This window comes from Narcine bancroftii, chromosome 6 (assembly GCF_036971445.1).
Source record: "Narcine bancroftii isolate sNarBan1 chromosome 6, sNarBan1.hap1, whole genome shotgun sequence".
NCBI lineage: Eukaryota > Metazoa > Chordata > Chondrichthyes > Torpediniformes > Narcinidae > Narcine > Narcine bancroftii.
Genome location: NC_091474.1, coordinates 251743384 through 251764717, shown reverse-complemented (window position 1 = coordinate 251764717; position 21334 = coordinate 251743384). Strand labels below are relative to the sequence as shown.

The following is a 21334-nucleotide window of genomic DNA, read 5'->3' as shown; positions in this document are numbered from 1 at the left end:
AGTTAATTTATCATCTGATTACACAAGTACAACTAAGTGAAACAATGTTCTCCAGTTCTCAGTGGAAATATTCAAACATGCAACCAGACATAACACACATAGAGCCAAGTAATACTGATACCACTGTTACAGGTCCAGAGGACCCCAAAACCCAGCAGCAATAGAAATTCATCAAGACAAATGGACATTTTTTAAAAAAATCATTTTTAATTTTCTTTAAACATGAAAACAGGATCAAACAAACTTATTACTATTAACTTAACCCCCTTCTAATTCTAAGTGCACGTGTATATAACATGTATAACTTCAGAAAAGATCTTTGATTCACAGTCCAATCTCACTCCTCCAAGTTCACTGGTATCAGGCAATTCTTAGACTGTGCACAGAATTTAACATTTATGAATTTTCACCAAGCTCTGGTGCTTAAATGGTTACCACTCAGGAAGTTTCAGAGAGAGATTTGTTGCTCGTTGGACACACAAACTGAATCCCTCCAATCAGCCACTTCAGTGTCTTGCTGAAGAAACTTTCACCATCAGGGTTTTCCAAACGATAACCTCTTTCTTTCACAGAGTTCTTTTTTGTTTCCCTTATTTTGGGTGAAACAGTCTAGCCAGCCATTTCCTCTTGTATGGAGCACAAGGGTTTTCAACAGGCTGAACTCAGAACTCACAATCTGTCTTCAAAATGGGGTTTCAACAAGCTGCCAACTTGCCATGACTGCAGAAACTAGTTCTCTCTCTCTCTCTCTCTCTCTCTCTCTCTCTCTCTCTACTTGCAAAACCATGACTTTCAACCAGATAGATCCAACCTTCCGAGTCTGTTCATCTGTTGCTTTCTAAATCAATAATCCATTACTCCACAGTGTGTCCAATTAACCCCCTACTTGTGAAGTCTCTAGAGGGATCCTTCAAAGTCTTTGAAGAATGCCTGGACAGTCTGACTTGAGCAAACCTCTGGCATTTTAAATGAGATCTGTTCTGTGAAGTGTTTGTGTTTGTTTGTGACCTACACTACTCTCACAATCTATCTCCTTCAAAAGCATATCTATATACAATATAAAATATAATATAATCCTTAACACCACCCAACCAGATTGTCCACCTCCAACCTATATTCTAACACATCATATCCCACTATTCAGCCAACAGTCAGTGAATTTGTAGATTGCTTGGAGCCAAATTTGGCTTTGTAGTCATAGGGAAGAGAGGACTCGAATTAATCTTTCTTTTCATTGTAACTCTGTGCTCTATATCATAAATTTACATGGCCACAGTGATGGATAGAGTTAACCTGTTAAACAGCTTGCAGAAAATCCTTATGACAATACTAGGTATAATTTGACAAATAAAACTTGTAATTAAACTTAAGACCATGAGACACAGATTAACTGTGAAATGTATTATCTATTTTTGTTTATTTGTTTCTTTCAATTTGATATTTAGTATGGAGTTCTTTTTCATTATTTTGTAGATTATTTTTTAAACAAAGTACCTGTTCGGCTGCAGCAAGAATTTGGTTGCATAACACACTGTATTGCGTAGATGACAATAAACTCATTTTAATTAGCATTTTTTAAAACTGATAACTTTATTAAATTATTCTAGAACTAAAAATCTTTTGGCCCTCCAATATTTAAAGATGCTTCTCAGACAAACTCCATATATACTCGATGATACAGGATCACTCTTTTCATCTCCTTTGTCTCAACACACTCATGATTCGCACAACCAGGATCAAAGTATTTTGTGAATGCCACATGGAGGAGAAGGAGCTCTTAAAATGCACAAGACCAACAAGGAATATGGCATTTTCACAGGAGGGGAGTTCTAGAAGCAAAGGATTACAAGTTGAACAGCGTGCGTGCAGTCAGAGACACATCTGGTTTGTCGGAATGTGTGCACAGAGAAATGTCGAGTGTCCACATTCCATGCAAACAGATCCCTTTCTGCTCTTCCTGAAGTCTTCATGCCTAGTGTTCACAGACTGGTCCTTTCTTACACTGATACTGACAAATCCTTCACTTTTCAGCAGGCATCACGTCACCGCCAATCACCATTCGGGGAAAATTTCCGTCACATCCCTGTAAAATTAACTTTCTGGCACGGCAACAGCTCCTAGAACGTGGAACAGGTTCTTCAGCCCATGTGTCTGCGCCAAACATGATGTCCATATTAAACTAAACTCTGCTGCTTAAACATGGTGCATAATTATATCATTTGGAAGTCAATTAACTGTTTTAAGTGAACTAGCTACCACTTCCTTAACAACAGACAAATCAATTAGAAAGCTTCAACGTTTCTCGAGTTCTCCTCTCAACTGCAAATGCATTTTGTAGTGCCAAAATACATGAAGCAGAAGAGGAGAAAATTCCTCCCAAATAATTCTGTCAATTATACTTGGAGAACATCCAACGCATGGACCAGTCTCTGATTTGACCCTTCAAGGTCACAGTTTTCCAGACGTCATCTTGGCTCCTAAAAAGAATCTTGCATGAATAATCTGTTGACAATTGTGGAGACATAGTGTTTGCTGTCTTAAACCAAATCCAAGGGCCTGACAAGATATTCCCTTGGACCTTGAGGGAGGCTAGGTAGAAATTGCAGGGGCTCTGGCATATATTTAAAATGTCCTTAGCCACAGATGTGGTGCCAGAGGATTAGAGCGCAGCTCATATTGTTCTGTTGTTTAAAAAAGGCTCCAAAAGTAACCCTGGAAATTATAGGCTGGTGAGCCTGTCATCAGAAGAAGGTAAATTAATGGAAGGTGTTCTAAGAGATCGGATATACAATTATTTGGATAGCCAAGAACTGATTAGGGACAGTCCATATGGCTTTGTGCGTGGTACGTATTTAACCAATCTTGTAGAGTTTTTCAAGGAGGTTAGCAGGAAAGTTGAGGAAGGTCCCACATGGGAGGTTAGTCAGGAAGGTTCAGACGCCAGGTATTCATGATGAAGTAGTGAACTGGATTCGACAATGGCTGGATGGGAGAAGCCAGAGTAGTGGTGGATTATTGCTTCTCCCAGGAAGAGTAGTGTGAGCTGCCTCAGTGACTATCGCCCAGTAGCACCGACTTCTACTGTGATGAAATGCTTGGAGAGACTGCTCATGGCCAGAATTAACACGTACCTAAGCAAATATCTGGACCCGCTGAAATTCACCTATCGTCACAATCGCTCCACAGCAGACGTAATATCGCTGGCTCTGGATTACCGCAAAAACAGCAACTCATCCATACGGCTGCTCTTCATAGACTACAGCTCAGCTTCAGTACCATATTCCCTCAGTACTGGTCAAGAAGCTACCAATTCTGGGCCTCTGTACTCAACTCCACAACTGGATCCTTGACTTCTTCATCGGAAGATCCCAGTCAGTATTAATTGGAAGCAACATCTCCTCCTCACTGATTATCAATACAGGTGCACCCAAAGATGTGTGCTTAGCCCACTGCTCTACTCATTATACACCCCTGACTGTGCGGCCAGGCATAATTCCAATGCTATCTACAAGTTTGCCGATGATATCACAGTTGTCAACAGAATCGCAAACGGCAATGAGGAAGTGTACAGGAGAGAGATAGATCAGCTTGTTGAATGGTGTGACAACCACAACCTTGAACTCAACATCAGCAAAACCAAGGAGATGATTGTGGACTTCAGGAGGGAGTCGGGGAACACAACCCAGTTCTCATCGAGGGCTCAGTCGTGGAGAGGGTCAAGAACTTCAAATTCCTCGGTGTCAACATCTCTGAGGATCTGTCCTGCGACTATAAATTGTGAGGTGTCTGAGGCATTTCAGAATGTCACCAACGACTGAAAACTTCTACAGGTGTACCGTGGAGATCATTCTGGCTGGTTGCATCACTGTCTGGGATGGAGGTGCCAAATCTTAGGACAAGAATAAACTCCAGAGGGTTGTTAACTCGGCCTGCGAAATCACAGGCACCAGACCACTCCATCGAGGACATCTACATGAGGCAGTGTCTTTAAAAAAAAAGCAGCATCTATCCTCAAAGACCTCCACCGGGAAGGAGGTCCAGGAGCCTAAAAATGAGCACAAGGACAGCTTCTTCCCCACTGCCATCAGATTCTTGAATAATCAATGAACCAAAGACACGGCCTGACTTTCTGTGCATTATTATTGTAATTTTTTTCATATATTATTGTTATAAGATGGTTCATAATCTGAATGTTTGCACTGTGACGCTGCCACAAAACACCGAATTTCGTGACTTGTTCGTGACAATAAATTCTGATTCTGACTGGAGGCCAGTGACTAGTGGTGCCTCAGGGATCAGTGGTGGCACATTGTTGTTTGTCATCTATATCAATGATCTGGATAATAATGTGGTCAATGGATCAGCAAGTTTGATTTGAGGCATTGTGGACAGCAAAAGAGGTTTTCAAAGTTTGCAGAGAGATCTAGACCAGCTGGAAAAAAATGGGCTGAAAAATGGCCAATGGAATTGAAGTGTGAGGTGATGCATTTTGGGAGGACAAACCAAGAAATGGTCAGGCACTGAGGAGTGCAGTAGAACAGAGGAATCTGAGAATACAGATGCATAATTCCCTGAAAGTGGCGTCACAGGTGGATAGGGTTACACAGAGAGCTTTTGGCATATTGGCCTTCATAAATCAAAGTAGTGAGTACTGGAGTTGGGATGTTATGTTAAAAGTTATACAAGACATTGGTGAGGCCAACTTTGGAGTATTATGTACAGTTTTAGTTACCGAACTCAGGAAAGATATCAATAAGATAGAAAGAGTGCAGAGAAGATTTATTAGGATGTTGACGGGACTTCAGGAACTGAGTTACAGGGAAAGGTTAAACACTTTAGGACTTTATTCCCTGGAGTGTAGAAGAATGAGTAGAGATTGATAGTCATATTTAAAATGATGAGGGGGATCGACAGAGTAAATGTAGACAGGCTTTTTCCACTGAGGGTAGGTGAGATACAAACCAGAAAACATGGGTTAAGAGTGAAGAGGGAAGGTTGAGGCGGAACTTCTTCACACAAGGTGCTTTTGTGGAGGGCCTCCATTTCGAAGCTGCAGCAGCCCTAAAAGGTTGCTCTAGAATCGCTTTTACGCGGAGCATCCTTCAGAGTCACTGCAGGCGAGGTGACTGTTGCCGTGGCTCCACCCGTCATAAATATGCAGGAAATCATGGCCGTCTTCGTTACCCATAATCCCTTACACATCGAGAACTGCTCTGGGAAATGCAGAGCGATTCCAGGTGAGTGTGGGATTATGGGTAAAGAAGTTGGCCATTGATCTGTCTGTCTGTGTCGACAGTGACTAGCACAAAACCTTCCCTTCTATAAATGAATTTTACGTAATTGAAAGTCGTCATTGGTGTGACTGCCGCCACCACACCTTCAGGCCCCTGGACTTGCTGCTCCACTCCCTCGTCCTTCTCAATCTCCCAGCTGCAGCAGGTCAGGATCCCAAAGCCGTCCCCAGAGCTGCTACAAGTGGATGATGGTGCTGGGCCAGCGGCAGCAGGGGTTCGACTGCTCCTGCTGATCGGCTGTCGAATGATCGTCGTGGGCTTCGTGATCTTGACCCACCATGGCTGGAAGATCGTTAAGGAAGCCGAGCAGCAAGTCCGGGTCCCCAAAGGTGTGAGGGCAGGTGGCAGTCACACCGATGACAACTATTCTCCTGTACTCTAAACAATATCTAACGCACTGGCATAATATGCTCACCTGCAAGATGTTAGGGAGACAATGACTTGGGAATGAAATGCATCTGCTTGCCTGGGTAATTTAGAGCTCCCACACTCCACATTTACACCATAGTTCTGCCTGACACGAACTGTTTAGTGCAGATTCACTAAACAGTCCTGGGTCACAGGCTGACTGTGTCATTGCGACATCATCAGTCTGCCCCTAGCCAGCCTCTTGCAGCAGCTGGACATCTATGGAGCGAAGTGGAGTGCTCCACTCCACCTCTGACAAAAGCCTAAAGAAGGATTTGAGTCGATGCCTTGGAGCGCTCCCAGAGCAATTATGAGGATAGGGTCAGCGACATGAGAGCAGAGAATCTCCAACTTTACAGTCGCATTTTTTTTCTCTCTAAAAGGGCCCACAGAGAGTGGTGGGAGTATGGAACGAGCTGCCAGCTGAGGTGGTGAATGTAGGCTCAGTTTTAATATTTATGGACAGGTACATGGATGGGCGAGGTATGGAGGGCTATGGACTGGGTGCAAATCAGTGGGACTAGACTAAAAGGGCCAAAAGGGCCTGTTTCTGTGCTGTAATGTTCTATGGTTCAAATGCCATTAATCAATTACAAACATAATAACTTTTCCATTCTTTTACGGGACGGTTTGATCCACAGTGATCAGTGTAAAACTTGATAGTGCTATGGTCAGATGCCACGCACCTTTGAATTACACACTTCAAGAGGAACAAATTAATTTTGGAAAAGAAAAAAAAAATTATATGGTGCTCGAAATTATATCACAATGAGCACATTCCGCTTCTGTCTTAATGGTTTGGGTTTGGATTAGTAGAAGAAAATGTTTAAAATTATAGTAGGAACTAATATTTTGGACATGTCTACATTGGTTTCTGTGAACAAGGCCACACACAATACTGGCCAGTTGGCATGATGGATGCTGCAACTACAACCAAGGCTCTCAACACTTCCAGGGACTTTAATGCGTCCCTCCCATCACTGGTAATGACTTTAATCGACTTAATACAACCTCCCATTCTGCAACCACACCAAGAACAAGTGCATTATTTAAATGAAACTCGAACATTCCTTTCTCTTTCCTCATAGGTCTCCGGATATTACAAGAAGTTTTATAGTCTGGAGTACTTCTGTTGAGGGACTCTTGTCCTATATATATATATATATATATATAATTTTTTTTTGAAGGGGTTTAGGGAGAGGGATAATAGAGGGGTTATTTATTTTTCTTTTTTTCTTGTTTTTCTTTCCTTTTATATACAGATACCACATGAAGTTTTTTTTGTGGTTTTAAAATTTTTCAATAAAATTTAAAAAAAGAACAAAAACATTAATCAAGCAAAGCAATCAAATCCAAGCTCCGCTGCACACCTTGGACATAGATACAAGGCCATTAACCACTGCTATTAGTGGCACCATTACAAAGAGGCAATCCAGCATCATCTTCTCGGGGAAGCCAGCAGTTTGAGTCCATCACCCACATTGCTTAATTCGAACTGAGTGTTTGAGGAATGAAAATTAAATAGTGTTGCCAGAATGGTCTTTGAACAAAGTTATTGATTTACAGAATGCACTTGGAAATTTTAAGTAACAACAATTCTTGATGAAAGGTGCCCAACACATTTCTGGAAAATCATGTAGAACAAAGGAATCAACGGCTCTGTATTCATGAAGTTGAGATCATTCTTGGCTTTTGGGGGAGGGGGCTGTGATTACATTTTTTGGACAGGAATTTCTTGAATGGGCTTCAGATTTTCTGTGCATATGCATGCAATGCAAATACAGGTCTAACAGACCCTGCAAGTCTAACAATCGCACGATAGAATGCAAATAAAATCTGCACAATCAATTGTTCAATTCCCAATTAAACCACTAGGTGGAAGTGTACACAACAAGAGAACACTGCAACTTAAAGAGGCGTGAACACAACTGTTCACTTTCTTTCGAAAGTGCACCTCGTCCCATCAGTATCATGTGCGAGTTAGGAATATTTCTTTCCTCCATGGTCTGTTTCCCATGACATGGCAAAAAAAAAAATCGAATGTACCAAGGTATTCTGCTATAATAGCAAAAACGTCATCTCCAGTCACTAGCATTAGCAGTGCATTATGTTAATACCTAACAAACCAGATGTAAACTGCAACCAGTGCATGTCAAGCCCAGGTGCTCAAGGTGGCCTGTCACTCACTCCCTGTTCTGCAGAATGCCGGTGGGAAAACGCATCTGCAACATCATTTGATTGACGGAACATTCCAAGCTTGGACTTACACACATCAAGACGAGACAACTACGACTTGAGATGAGTAAAAACACAGAAATGCAGACACGTCCATAAGAGGAAAAGATATTGTTACAGATTGGGTTAATAAAATTATGATAAAAAATATCTTAAAAAGGTATAGATTGTGGGGGAATGATTTAGGTACACTTCACAAACGGACATTAACATTTCACAAAAGACATCTCATTTGAAATGCAAGAGCTATGCATAAGTAGAGGCTTCATGTCCACAGTGATTACAAAAACTTGGAAGAAGACTTATGGTGACTTCACAAGGAGGTGTTATTGGGACTGATGTTGTGGAAAAAATGGAGTATTGATTTTAAAGGAACAGATGTCCAGGCTCAGAAACTGATTCTGGTGCCAGCGATCCATGGCTGGTTGAAGGTTGCTATTCTAAGAGGGTCATGTGAATTTTGCAAACAGAGAGGATAAACAAACAGGAGATTTCTCTTTGGGGAGAGAGAGAGAGAGAGAGAGAGAGAGAGAGAGGAGGGGGGGGAGAGAGAAGTCAGTTTACAGCAGGAGTTGGTGATAGAGGCAGGTTCTGAGTTCTGAGTTCAGCCTAATTCTAAACCCTTGTAGTCAATTACATGAGGAAGTAGCTGGTTCATGTGTTTCTCCTGAAATAAGAGAAGAAATGAACTCTTTGTGGTAACCTGGAAGAAGAGGTTATCTTTTGGAAAACCCAAGAGGGGCAAGTTTCTTTGGCAAGACACTGAAGTGACTGATTGAAGGAGATCAGTTTGTATGTGAGGCCAACGAACAATGAACATCTTTCTCTGAAACGAACAAAGACCTTCCTCTGTGGCAACAATTTAAAGCACCAAAGCATGGTGAAGATCATAAATGTTAAATTCTGCGCACAGTATGAAAATTACCTGATATCAGTGAACTTAGAGAAGTGAGAAGTGAATGATTGGTCTGTGAAACCAAGAACTTTCCCTAACATATACACATTACATACACGTGCGCTTAGAATTAGAAGGGGGTTAAGTTAATAGTAAGAAGTTAAAGATTGATCTTATTATCAGGTTTGAAGAAAATTGAAACCGTATTGTTTAAGTCACCCTTGTGTTGGTGAACTTCTGTTGTTGCTGAGTTTTGGAGACCTCTGGGCGTCTCAGGCCTGAGGCCTTCAATGTATCTGACAAGCGTGCAGATGCCTGCCTGCTTTTTCCTTATACCCTGAAGAAGGACTCAGGCCCAAAACGTTTGTAATACATCTTTATCTTCCATGGACGCGGCGAGACTGGCTGAGTTCCTTCAGCATTTACCGTGTGTTTTTACGCACACACCCCGAATCTCTACCCACATCAATTCAAAATTCTGCCTCTGAGAACCTCCATCATTGCTCACAATTGCCCTCTCCTCTTTAATTAAAAGCAACAATCTAGCAGCCTAGAAATGGAAAGTTTATGGACTACTAATAGTGTAAAAAGTGTCCACTGGAGAAGGATGTGATATGATGTGAACAAATTGCAGAATCTGGACACTGGAACTGAACAGTACACAAAATGGCTAGAGAAATTCAGAGATTTCCCCCCCCCCCCCCCCCAACCCTTCTAAATTCCTGGGAGTACAGTCCCAGTGCTATAAAACGCTCCTCATATGTTAATACTTTCATTCCAGTGAACCACCTCTTCATCCTCTCTAATGCAACTCATCCTTCCTTAGATAAGGAGCCAACAACTGCTCACAATATCCAAGTGCAGTCTGACTGATGGCTCAAAGCTTCAACATCATGTCTGCTTCTATATTTCATCCCCCTCAAAATGAATGCTCCATTGCATTTACTTTCCTTACCACCGACTCTACCTGCAAGATAACCTTCAAGAGTCTTGCACAAGAACTCCCAAGTCCCTCTGCACCTCTGATTTCTGAACTTGTTGCCAATTTAGAAAAGTCAACTCCTTTATTCCTTACACCAAAGTGCACAATCACACACTTCTCTGCACTGTATTCCATCTACCTTTTTCTTGCCCAATCTCCTAACTAGGATCTGTAGACTCAGTGCCTCCTCTGCATTACCTGCCCCTCTTCTGATCTTTGTATCATCCAGCAGCCAAACAGAAAAGGCATTCACTGCCTCCTGCACAGTCAGCACATCTTTATGCAAGCTAATATCTTTCCTATAATACCATGGGCTCCATCTTGTTTAGCAGCCTCATGTGCTTGTTAAATGCCTTCAGAAAATCTAAGTAAACTCCATCCACTGACTCTCCCTTCTCTGTCCTTCCTGTTATCTCCTCAAAGAATTCCAATAGGTTTGTCCTCCCTACTCAAATTTCCAGTTCTCCAGAATCCACAGATTCTTTAAAAAAGCACTACCTAAACCTTCACAATCTCCTCAGCTCTCTCAAAGAAAAGTTGGATGTAGCCCAATTTCAGATTTTTCAACTTCCCCAGCATATAGTAATAGCAACTATATCCACTTCTGCCTGAACTTTTGGCATACATGGCACTTTCCACCATGAAAACAAGTCAAAATTCTTAAGGAATTTGCCTGACATTTCCTTGTCCCCATTATTATCTCCACAGTGTCATTTTCCAATGATCCTATATCCACCCTCGCCTTTCTTTTGCTTTTTACACATCTGAAAAAACTTTTCACATCCTCCTTTATGTACTGGCTAGCTGTCCCAATCTTCTAGCTACTCACTCATACACACCCCAAAATAAATGAATGTGCAGAAGGTGAGATTAGGAAGCATGCTCACCTGATGGTCCTGAATTTTCCTCCCCACCACTCGGAACGTGTTGTTGCCTGTGTGGTGGTAAATATGTACTCGACTGAACCCAGTTGCCCCTCCAGCTGGTACCCATTTCTTGTTGCCATCATCGTACACCATGACAGCAGCTCGTGCCTGGCATATACTTTGTTCACTGCAGATACAAGGAAACCAAAGATTAATTAACATACTTCAGTTGTTTGTCAAACACAGTAAAAAGGATTTTTAAAATTCCGAGCAAATACAAGCTAACCTGTAATAATGAGTTTTTTTAAAGAGATATAGCATGGTAACAGGGCCCTTCCAGCCTATGCTACCCAAAGTACCAATTAATATGCAAATCCCATCTTTTTGTAGTTTAATGACATTAAATGTCAAATCAGTCCATACCCAATACCACTTTATGGTTGGTCACCTAAAGTCTCCTTGCAATTGGTCATCTGAAGTCACATGAACCAGTACCTTGGTCAGCCCCCAGGTGCCAGGTATGAAACCTGACTGCGGATCCAAAATGGAAAGGGTCCGAAGGGTTACCATGTACAAGACGCCAGACAGTGGGGGCAAGGACATACCCAACATCCTGCTCATTCTGATGACCACCTTTATGCTGAGGTTCTACCTGTCCCAGATGTTGCGAAGGAAGGATGGGCCTGGCCCCATTTCCTCACAATCTCCTAGTCAGCTGGACTTTGCAACACTAACTAACCCTCGTGGAAATGTTTTTCCAGATTAACACTTTTGACCACAGGTAAATCAGGAAATGATCAGCATGGAGCATCCTGCAGACACTAAGGGACAAGAACTCGATGGACACGTTGAGCAGACTATCCAGGTCAACTGGAGGAATGGCCTCATCATCAGTGATCAGGACTTGATTTAGATGGTGCTGAAAGGACCCCTACTGATCAGATCCTTCCTGTACACACCGCACACTGTCCCCGAGTTGACTGCGGTGGGGTGGAGACAGTCATCAGCCTCTTTGCAAATTGCAGATTCACTAAGAGTGTGTGGAGAAGGATCACAAGATAAAGGAATAGAAGCAGGCCATGAGGCGCATTGGGTCTGTTCCGTGACTATGCACTAAGCTAAACTCCCCCTCGTTCCAATTTCCAGCCTTTTCCCCTTATCCCTTGATACCCTTACTAATGAGATACTTCTCCACTTCCTGTTTAAATACTCCCAGTGATCTGGCCTCCACTGCTTTGTGAGGCAGTGAGTTCCACAGATCCACGACCCTCTGGCGAAAGAAGTCCTTCCTCCTCTCTGTTCTAATTGGACAACTTCTAATTTTAAGACTATGACCCCTTGTCTCAACTCACCATTAAGGGAAACATCTTATCCACATTCACTCTGTCAAAATCTTTCAATATTCGAACTGTCACTATGAGATCCCCCCTCACTCTCCTATACTCCAACGAGTACAACCCAAGAGCTGCCAAACATTCCCCATACTCCACCCCCTGCATTCCAGGAATCATCTGCTAAATCTCCTCTTTACCCTTTCCAACAACAACACACCTTTCTAAGATCGGGAGCCCAAAACTGGACACAGTACTCCAAATGGGGTCTCACCATTGCCCCCATAGAGTCTCATTAAAACCTCTGTACTCTTATACACTGTACCTCTTGAAATGAATGCTAGCATAGCATTTGCCTTCTTCACTACCAATCCCACCTGGGCATAACTTTTAGATTTCCCTGCATGAGGACGCCCAGGTCTCTTTGCACCTCTGAGGATTGAATTCTCTCCCCATCCAGATAGTATCTGCCTGTTTATTTCCATTGCCAAAATGTAGAACCGAACACTTTTCAACATTGTATCTCATCTGCCATATATTTGCCCAGTCTCCCAATCTTTCTATGTCCCTCTGCAATCTTATGGTTTCTTCAACACTTCCTGCTCCGCCACCTATCTTAGGGTCATCCGCAAATTTGACCACAAAACCATTCATTCCACAATCCAAATCATTAATATAAATTGTAAACAGCACCAGCCCCAAGATTGACTGACCCCTGTGGATCTCTGCTTGTTACAGGCAGCCATCCTGAACAGGATTTCTTAATTTCAACCCTTTGCTTTCTGCCTATCAGCCAATTTTCTATCCAGTCTAATAGCGTCCCTGTAATTCTATGGGCCCTCATTTTATTTAGAAGCCTAACATGCGGACCTTATCGAAAGCCTTTTGAAAATCCAAATATGTAACAACCACAGGCTCTCCTTTGTCTACCCTACCTGAGATTTCTTCATAAATCTCTAATAGGTTGGTCAGGCAGGATCTACCCTTTAAAAAACCATGCTGACTAGGACCTATCCTGTTGTGCATTTCCAGGTAGTTTATAACTTCATCCTTGACTCTAATATCTTCCCCACCCCCGACGTCAGACTTGTAGGTCTATAGTTCTCTTTTTATGTTTCCCATCTTTCCTGTACAGAGGAACCACATTTGCAACCTTCCAATCCCCTGGAATCACTCCAGAGTCTATTGATTTCTGGAAGATTGTCACCAATGGATCTACAATCTCCAAACCTACCTCTTTCAAAACCCACGGGTGTACCTTGTCCTGTCCAGGAGATTTATCTGTCTTTAATCCCTTCAATTTACCTCGCACAATTTCTCTAGTAATCTTAACTGTGTCCAACTCGACTCCCTGAAGCTTGTATCTGTCATGGATATTACTAATGTCTTCCACAGTGCATACAGACGTAAAATATTCATTTAATTTTTCTGCCATATTTCTTTCTAACCCAACATAATTTCCCCAGCATCGTTTTCTATCGGTCCTATGTCAACATGTGTCTCTCTTTTATCCTTTATATATTTTAAAACACTTTTTCTATATTGTTTACCAATCTCCTTTCATAACTCATCTCTTCTTCCCTTGTGACTTTATTTCTTTCTGTAAGTTTCTAAAGGAATCCCAGCCCTCCGATTCCCCACTAGTTTGAGCTTCCTTCCATACCCTCCCCTTTGCTTTTATCTCGGCCTTCACTTCTTTTGTTCGCCACATTGGTCCCATCTTTCCTTTGACTACTTTCCTTTTATCTATCCTGCATGCCTTTTATCATTTGCAAAAATAACTTCCAATCCTGCTCTGTTCCTCCTACTAGTTTGCTTTTCCAGTCGACTTGGGCCAGCTCTTTCCTCATACCACCATAATCCTTTATTCCACTGAAAAAGTGATACATCTGATAACCTTTTTTTCCTTCTCAAATTTGAAATTGAATTCGACCACTGCTTCTTAGAGGTTCTAAGACCTTTAACGCCCTAATGACCTCAAGTCAATGATGAAAGGGTCCTTGTCACAGTTTATCCTTAGCAGCAGCATAACAGATTTGTGGGCTGTTTCTGGGAATGCACAGAGTCAGGCATCAAGGACTGGTGGAAGACCATCAACTTGGTGAAATACGCACTTTGGTCTGCGCGAAACCGGTTGGCCTTTCAGCACACAGAGATGTCAGTGAGAGAAAGCTGCTGATTGGCACATTCCAGGCTGCAGGAGCATGTTCTAAGGGTTGTACTAGGATCGGAGACTAAGAGTCCTTCAATCACCAGGCACTGAGGGGTTGAGACCAAGGGAAAGCCCCTCAAACAGAGGGAGGAATAACCACAAGGTGCCACAGTGGTGGTTATGCTATAAATCAAGAGCATATGGAACTGTGATCAATGTTGGGAATGTATAGACCTGACACTAAGGGTGCAAGAGACATTGAATGGTTTTCCTTTTGTAAATAATTTATTGTAAACAAAGTGTATTTTGGAGAAAATATAAAACCCAGCCACTCTCTTTCTTCTTTGTTCTCCTGCTGAGATTAACTACCCAAGCTGCTCCTGAGTGGGGGCCATGAACAGAGCCGGAGAACTAACACTCTATGAGGTCTGCAGATGGGTAGCAGCTCTCTTTCACATGCACTTCAGAGGGAACCATCCTGGGTCATCTGATCTAAATTGTAAAAAGGTTGGGTGCCATACCTAATTGTTAGTGAACGGGTGGCAGGCATTGTTTGTTTTACCCCTCTGTAGTTGTGGTTATTTGTAGTTAACTTGCATTATACCAAAATTGGTTTGTAGGCGGGTGTCCGCATCTCCTGCTGCATATTTGCTTGCCATTGCAAATACAGTTCATGGTTTAATACTATTACATGCCCAGGGCCGTCACTCTTTGAACCCTTTGAATTTGTTCCCCACCACTGTAACTTAGAAAGAATACTTTGGACTTGGGAGGCCTTTGTGAGATTGAACAGACCCAGATAGTTTAGAACCTGGCAAAAGTTGTTGGCAAGTGCTCTCAGCTTATTGACTGGAACAAAAAGCAAAATAGCAAGGGGTTGCTGATTGCAAGAAGACTAAAAAGAGGGAAATGAGGAAATTGGCAAAGGAGTTGAAGCGGATATAGAAGAAGAAACTCTAAAGAAGAAAGATCGCAGAACCAAAGCCACCTCATGCCTTCTTTTAGCCTCCCCCCCCCCCCCCCCCCCCCCCCCCCCACCACCCTGCTGATTTCTTTCTATTTTCTTGCATTTCTTATACTCAAGTACCTTGCTGTATATAACCACTGCGTACATTTTTCTTTTTCACCTTGGTTTCTTATACCTGGGGAACATACAAAATCTGTACTCTCAAAATTTCACCTTTGAAGGCCTCCCACTTACCAAGCATACCTTTGCCAGAAAACAACCTGTTCCAATCCTCACTCACCCAATCCTTTCAGATTCCCTCAAAATTGGCCTTTCTCCCATTTAGAATCTCCACAAGAGGACCAGACCCATCCACTTCCATAATTCTCTTCAAAATAATGGCATTATAATCACTTCCCTCACCTGCCCTGTCATATTCCTTAATAGGAGATCCAGTATTGCACTCTCTTTCTGGTTGGGACTTTGACATACTGATTAAGGAAATATTCCTGAATATATCTGACAAACTCTAACTCATTCAGCCATTTTATAGTATTTAAGTCCCAGTCAATGTACGGAAAGTTAAAATAATCTCCTCTCAGAATCATGTGTTTCTAGCAATTATCTGCCATCTCTCCACAAACTTTCACCCTTAATCCCCTCAGACCATTGAGAGGTCCATAATTTTTAATCCCATTAACATGGCCATATCTCAGTTCCACCCACATTGCCTCAGTAGACTCTAGTCCACCCTGTCTAAGCAATACCATGACATTTTCCAAAACTAGAAACACTACCCCTCCTCCCATTTTCCACCCTTCCTCTCCATCACGTCCAAAACAAATCTGTGGTTAATATTATTCATGACTTTTTGTTTCATTCCCAATCCAAGATTATTAACTAAACTTCAATCCCACATCATGTATCTCATCTTTCTCTCATGGATTATCAACCTATTCTTTAGATATTGAGTCCAGGAATTTCAGATTTATTGTCATGACATCACATACAACCCAGAGATTCCTTTTTCCTGCAGTCATGGCAGAATTACCACTAATTGGTAGTTCAAAAAATAAATACAACATAGCGTAAAACATGTAAACATATAAAAGAACTGTAAACAGATAACGAATGTAAACAAACTGACTGTGCAATACAGAGAGAATTTTAAAAAATCAATGAACTGCACAAGTAAGAGTGCTTAAATGAGTCTCTGATTGAGTTTGTTGTTGAGGAGTCTGATGGTGGAGGGGTAGCAGCTGTTCCTGAACCTGGTGGTGCGAGTCTTGTAGCACCTACACCTTTCTGATGGCAGCAGCGAGAACAGTGTGTGTACTGGGTGGTGTGGCTCCTTGATGACTGCAGCTGCTCTCCGCCCTGTAGATGTTTCGATAGCGGGGAGAGTCTTGCTTGTGATACCTTAGGCTGTGTCCACTACCTCTTGGAGGGCTTTACATTCAGGGTTTTGGTGTCCCCATACCAGACCTTGATGCAGCCAGTCAGTGCACTTTCACCACACATCTGTAAAAATTTGCCAGAGTTTCCCATTTCATCTTAAACCTCTGTAGACTCCTGAGGAAGAAGAGGCACTGATGTGCTTTCTTCACAATGCCATTGGTGTGTTGAGTCCAGGAAAGAGACTCTCAAGAACCCAAATTTGACTCCCAAAAACCTAAATTTGCTCACCCTCTCCACCTCTAATCCCCCAATGATCATTGGATTGTAAACCTCTGGCTTTCCTTTCCTGAAGTCAACAATCAGATCCTTAGTTTTGGTGACATTGAGTGCAAGGTTGTTGTTGGTGCACCATTCAGCCAAGTGTTCAATCTCCATCCTGTTCGCTGACTCATCCCCATCCTTTATACAACCCACTACTGTGGAATCGTCGGCAAATTTGTAGATGGTGTTATTGTCGTACTGACCTACACAGTTGTAGGTGTAAAGTGAGTAGAGCAGGGGGCTCAGAACACAGCTCCAGTACTGATGGAGATTGTGGAGCTGAAGTTCTTACCAATCCTCACTGATTGTGGTCTGGAGGTGAGGAAATCCAGGATCCAATTACATAGTGGGTTGTTAACTCCCAAGTCTTGGAATTTGCTGATCAGTTTTGAGGGGATGATGGTGTTAAATGCTGAATTGTAGTTGATAAAGAGCATCCTGTCCAGGTGTTCCAGAGCTTTGTGTAGAGCCAGTGAGATGGCATCCACCATAGACCTGTTTCTATAATAGGCAAACTAAAATGGATCCATGTCACTGCTCAGACAGGAGCTGATGTGCTTTATCACCGGCCTTTCAAAACATTTTATCACTGTTAATGTAAGTGCTATTGGTTAATAGTCGTTAAGGCAGGTGACTGCACTCTTCCTGGGCACAGGTATGATTGATGCCTGTTTGAAACAGGCCTGCTGGAGTGAGATACTAAAGATATCCCTGAATATCTTGATACGTTGATCTGCACAGATCTTTAATGCTTGGTCAGGTACTCCATCTGGGCCAGATGCTTTCCTCGATTCACTCTCCTGAAGGCAGCATGCACGTCATTCTCAAATATGGACAGGATGGAATCGTTGAGGATGGGGGGGGGGGGGGGGGGGGTGGTGCAGAGGGGTGATTCTTCGCTGTTTCTGTCGTCAAATTGTGCTTTTAAGGCATTGTGCTTCTCTGGGAGAGAAGGTTGCCGTCTGCTACTTCACCAGATTTGGTTCTGTAATAGGTTATGGCATTTAGGCCCTGCCACAGTTGACGGATGTCCCCTGATGTTTCCATTTTAATCTGTAATCTCCAGTTTGTCCGGGAGATAGCTTTCGGCAGGTCTTGCCTACTCCTGCTGAACTGATCTGGGTCTCAACAGGTTCCAGATTTCACTGTTATCCAGGGCTTCTGGATGGACAATTTTGCAACTCCTACACCAGCACTGCTTGGAAGGTTCAAGATATGGGCAACTCCTATTCGTAAATCTTGTATTCTGCAACTTGATCCATCCATGCCCAGAGCAATAGAGCACAACGCAAGGAAGTAAAGGGCAAGACGAATTTCGGCAACAACTGATATTTACCCATGGTCTGCGCGAACAATCTGCAGTTTCACACAACTCTTCATTCCGATTACTTCACAAAGAACAAGCAAGACTGTACCTCTTACTCTGTGAGGCACAAATTCAAGGCCCACACCAAGCACACTGAATAATAATGTCAAGTAAAACCAAGTTACCAAACATTCAGACACTCTGATTCAGATTGATTCATACCTCTGCAAAATACGCATGCAATAAACCCAGATATAAATACAAGGCTTTCTCTTTCCCTTCCACCAAAGAAAATCTGGGTAAGATCACAATATAAAAAGGACAGAAAGAAAAAGTAAACATTGAAAAAGCATTCTGCCTTCAAGTGTCTGGGCAGTGAGCCAGAATGCATTATTCATGTCAAGTCCACAAAAGGGGAAGCTGCAAAATCTTTAATTATAGGTATGTTGGGCGGCATGGGCTCATGGGCCAGAAAGACCCGTTACCATGCTATATGGCTAAATTAAATTAAATTGAAATTAAACTTATACCGCACTCATGTCTTTATATGCAATATTTCCCAACTTCAAATGCTTGAAATGGGTGAATGGTCACTGCAAAACTGATAGGCTACAGCAGGAGTTCCCAACCTTTTTGTTCCTCTGTACCCCTTGGGCATTTTTATAGGTTCCCATGTACCCCTAAAATTAAGGATAAAAAAACCGACATTGTGCAATCTGACTGCAGATTACCACACCATGTACTGCGCAGTAGTGGTTATTCTCTCAGATCCAATGTACCCCCTGAAAAGTGCAAATGTACCACTGGAGGTACATGTACCCCAGGTTGGGAACCCCTGGGCTAAAGCATGCTTAGTTTAATGCAAGGAGTATTGTGAGTCCAGCAAATAAGCAAGACCCTGGATGTGGTGTTACAGAGACAAGGCTGTGAGGGGAATGACTCAGAGATCAATGTTCTCGGGGCCGTTGTTTTATACAGTTTAAAGAAGTGGGGAGTGGCGATGCTAATCAGGGAGAGTTTGACAGCCACTGCTGAGGCAGAGGCGTTAGTGGTCAGAAATAAGAATGATGTAATCCTTCTGATAAGGTTTTACTAGAGGTCTTCCAATAACCACCAGCAAATATGGACAGGCAGGAAAGTTTTAGTTTGTTTTGGACATGATGTTTGGCACAACATATAGCCCAAAGAGTAGTTTCCTTTACACCATTAGCAGACTACTGGACAGCATCAGTAGAATGATGCTGCCTTTCATGTTTTAAGTCGGGGTCCCCAAACTTCTTAGACCATTGACCCCCTTCATGGAATCCTTGATCCCTCATACACCCCCAGGGCATGTACAAAAAAATTTTTATAATAATTAAGTAGATTTTGATTACATACTTGAATATAAAGCTAAGGCTTTACAACAAGTGATTACAATAACAGTAAAACAAAACCTTTGCTTCTGGCCAGGTAGATGCCAAACTGAGCTGGGTCCAAGCCAGCATTGGCTCCAGCCAGAGTCGGCAACTTCATTCTTAACATTTGTAGAGAGGCTAGTATAGCATTGAGTCCACGCTGCTGAAGATCCAGCTGCGCTGGGTGGGGTCACGTCTCCAGAATGGAGGACCATCGCCTTCCCAAGATCGTGTTATATGGCGAGCTCTCCACTGGCCACCATGACAGAGGTGCACCAAAGAAGAGGTACAAGGACTGCCTAAAGAAATCTCTTGGTGCCTGCCACATTGACCACCGCCAGTGGGCTGATCTCGCCTCAAACCGTACATCTTGGCACCTCACAGTTCGGCGGGCAGCAACCTCCTTTGAAGGAGACCTTAGAGCCCACCTCACTGACAAAAGACAAAGGAGGAAAAACCCAACACCCAACCCCAACCCACCAATTTTCACCTGCAACCGCTGCAAACATGTCTGCTCGTCCCACATCGGACTTGTCAGCCACAAACGAGCCTGCAGCTGACGTGGACATTTACCCCCTCCATAAATCTTCGTCCGCGAAGCCAAGCCAAAGAAGAAGAAAGAAGTAATAGGAAGATGTGGAGGATGAATGCGTGGCTAAAGAGCTGGTGCAGGGGGCAGGGGATAAGATTTTTGGATCATTGGGATCTCTTCTGGGGAAAAGTCGGACCTGTACAAAGGGACAGACTCCACTTAAACTGGACAAGCAGATTTGCTACAGCTGTGGGGGGTAGGGTTTAATAACTAGTTTGGCAGGGGGGGTGGGGAGCAGAGATTGCGAGCAGTGTCTAGGGTGCATGGCCACCTAGTTAAGAATGATAAAGATATTAAAGGAAGGATGGAGGTTAGGTAAAGGTAGAAAAGGGAATATATGTGAGGGCCATTCTCTGAAATGCATGTACTTTAATGCAAGAAGCATAGTGAACAAGGTAGATGAGCTTAGAGGCATGGATTGGCACTTGGAATCATGATGTGGTGGCAATTAGTGAGACCTGGTTACAGGAGGGGACAGGACTGGCAACTAAATATTCCAGAATACAAATGTTTTAGATGTGATAGAACAGGGGGTAAAAAAAAGGGGGAGGAGTTTGCTCTGCTTGTGAAGGAGGACATTACTGAGATGGCAGGATGGTTTGGACGGATTGTCCATGAGGCTGTTTGGGTGGAATTGAGGGTGAGGGAGGCATGAGGGCACTAATAGGAGTGTATTATAGACCACCAAATGGGCCAAGAAAATTGGAAGAACAAATTTGTAAGGAGATAGCATATATGTGTAATAAACATAAGGCAGTGATCATGGGAGATTTTAACTTCCCTCACATTGATTGGGATACCCATACAGTAAGAGGGCTGGATGAGCTAGAGTTTGTCAAATGTGTACAAGATAGTTTTCTTAATCAATACGTAGAGGAACCGACTCGGGACGGTGGTAATACTGGATCTCCTGTTAGGGGAACGAGATAGGTCAGATGTCTGAGGTTAATGTTGGAGAACAAATTGGGTCTAGTGATCACAACTCTATTAGTTTTAGGGTAGTTTTAGGGAAGAGCAAAGAAGGGCCTAAAGTTGAGGTTCTGGATTGGAGAAAAGCAAATTTCGAAGGAATAAGAAGGGATTTGGGGAGTATTGAGTGGGACATGATTTTTTTTCAGGAAAGGGATGTAAATGAAAAAATGGAAAATATTCAAAGAAAGAATTTTGAGGGTACAGAGTAGATATGTCCCATGTGAGGATCAAAGAAAAGG

The 21334-nt window shown here is 42.7% G+C and overlaps 1 protein-coding gene across 5 annotated transcripts in view; it reads right to left on the bottom strand.

Moving 5' to 3' along the window:
• enah (ENAH actin regulator) overlaps positions 1-21334 on the bottom strand; it is a 314323-nt gene that overhangs the window by 164416 nt on the left and 128573 nt on the right. For all 5 annotated transcript variants that reach the window (XM_069887965.1, XM_069887966.1, XM_069887970.1 and 2 more), the window contains one exon: positions 10702-10867. In XM_069887965.1, the coding sequence (XP_069744066.1) occupies positions 10702-10867 (166 nt within the window). The remainder of the gene's footprint in view (positions 1-10701; positions 10868-21334) is intronic.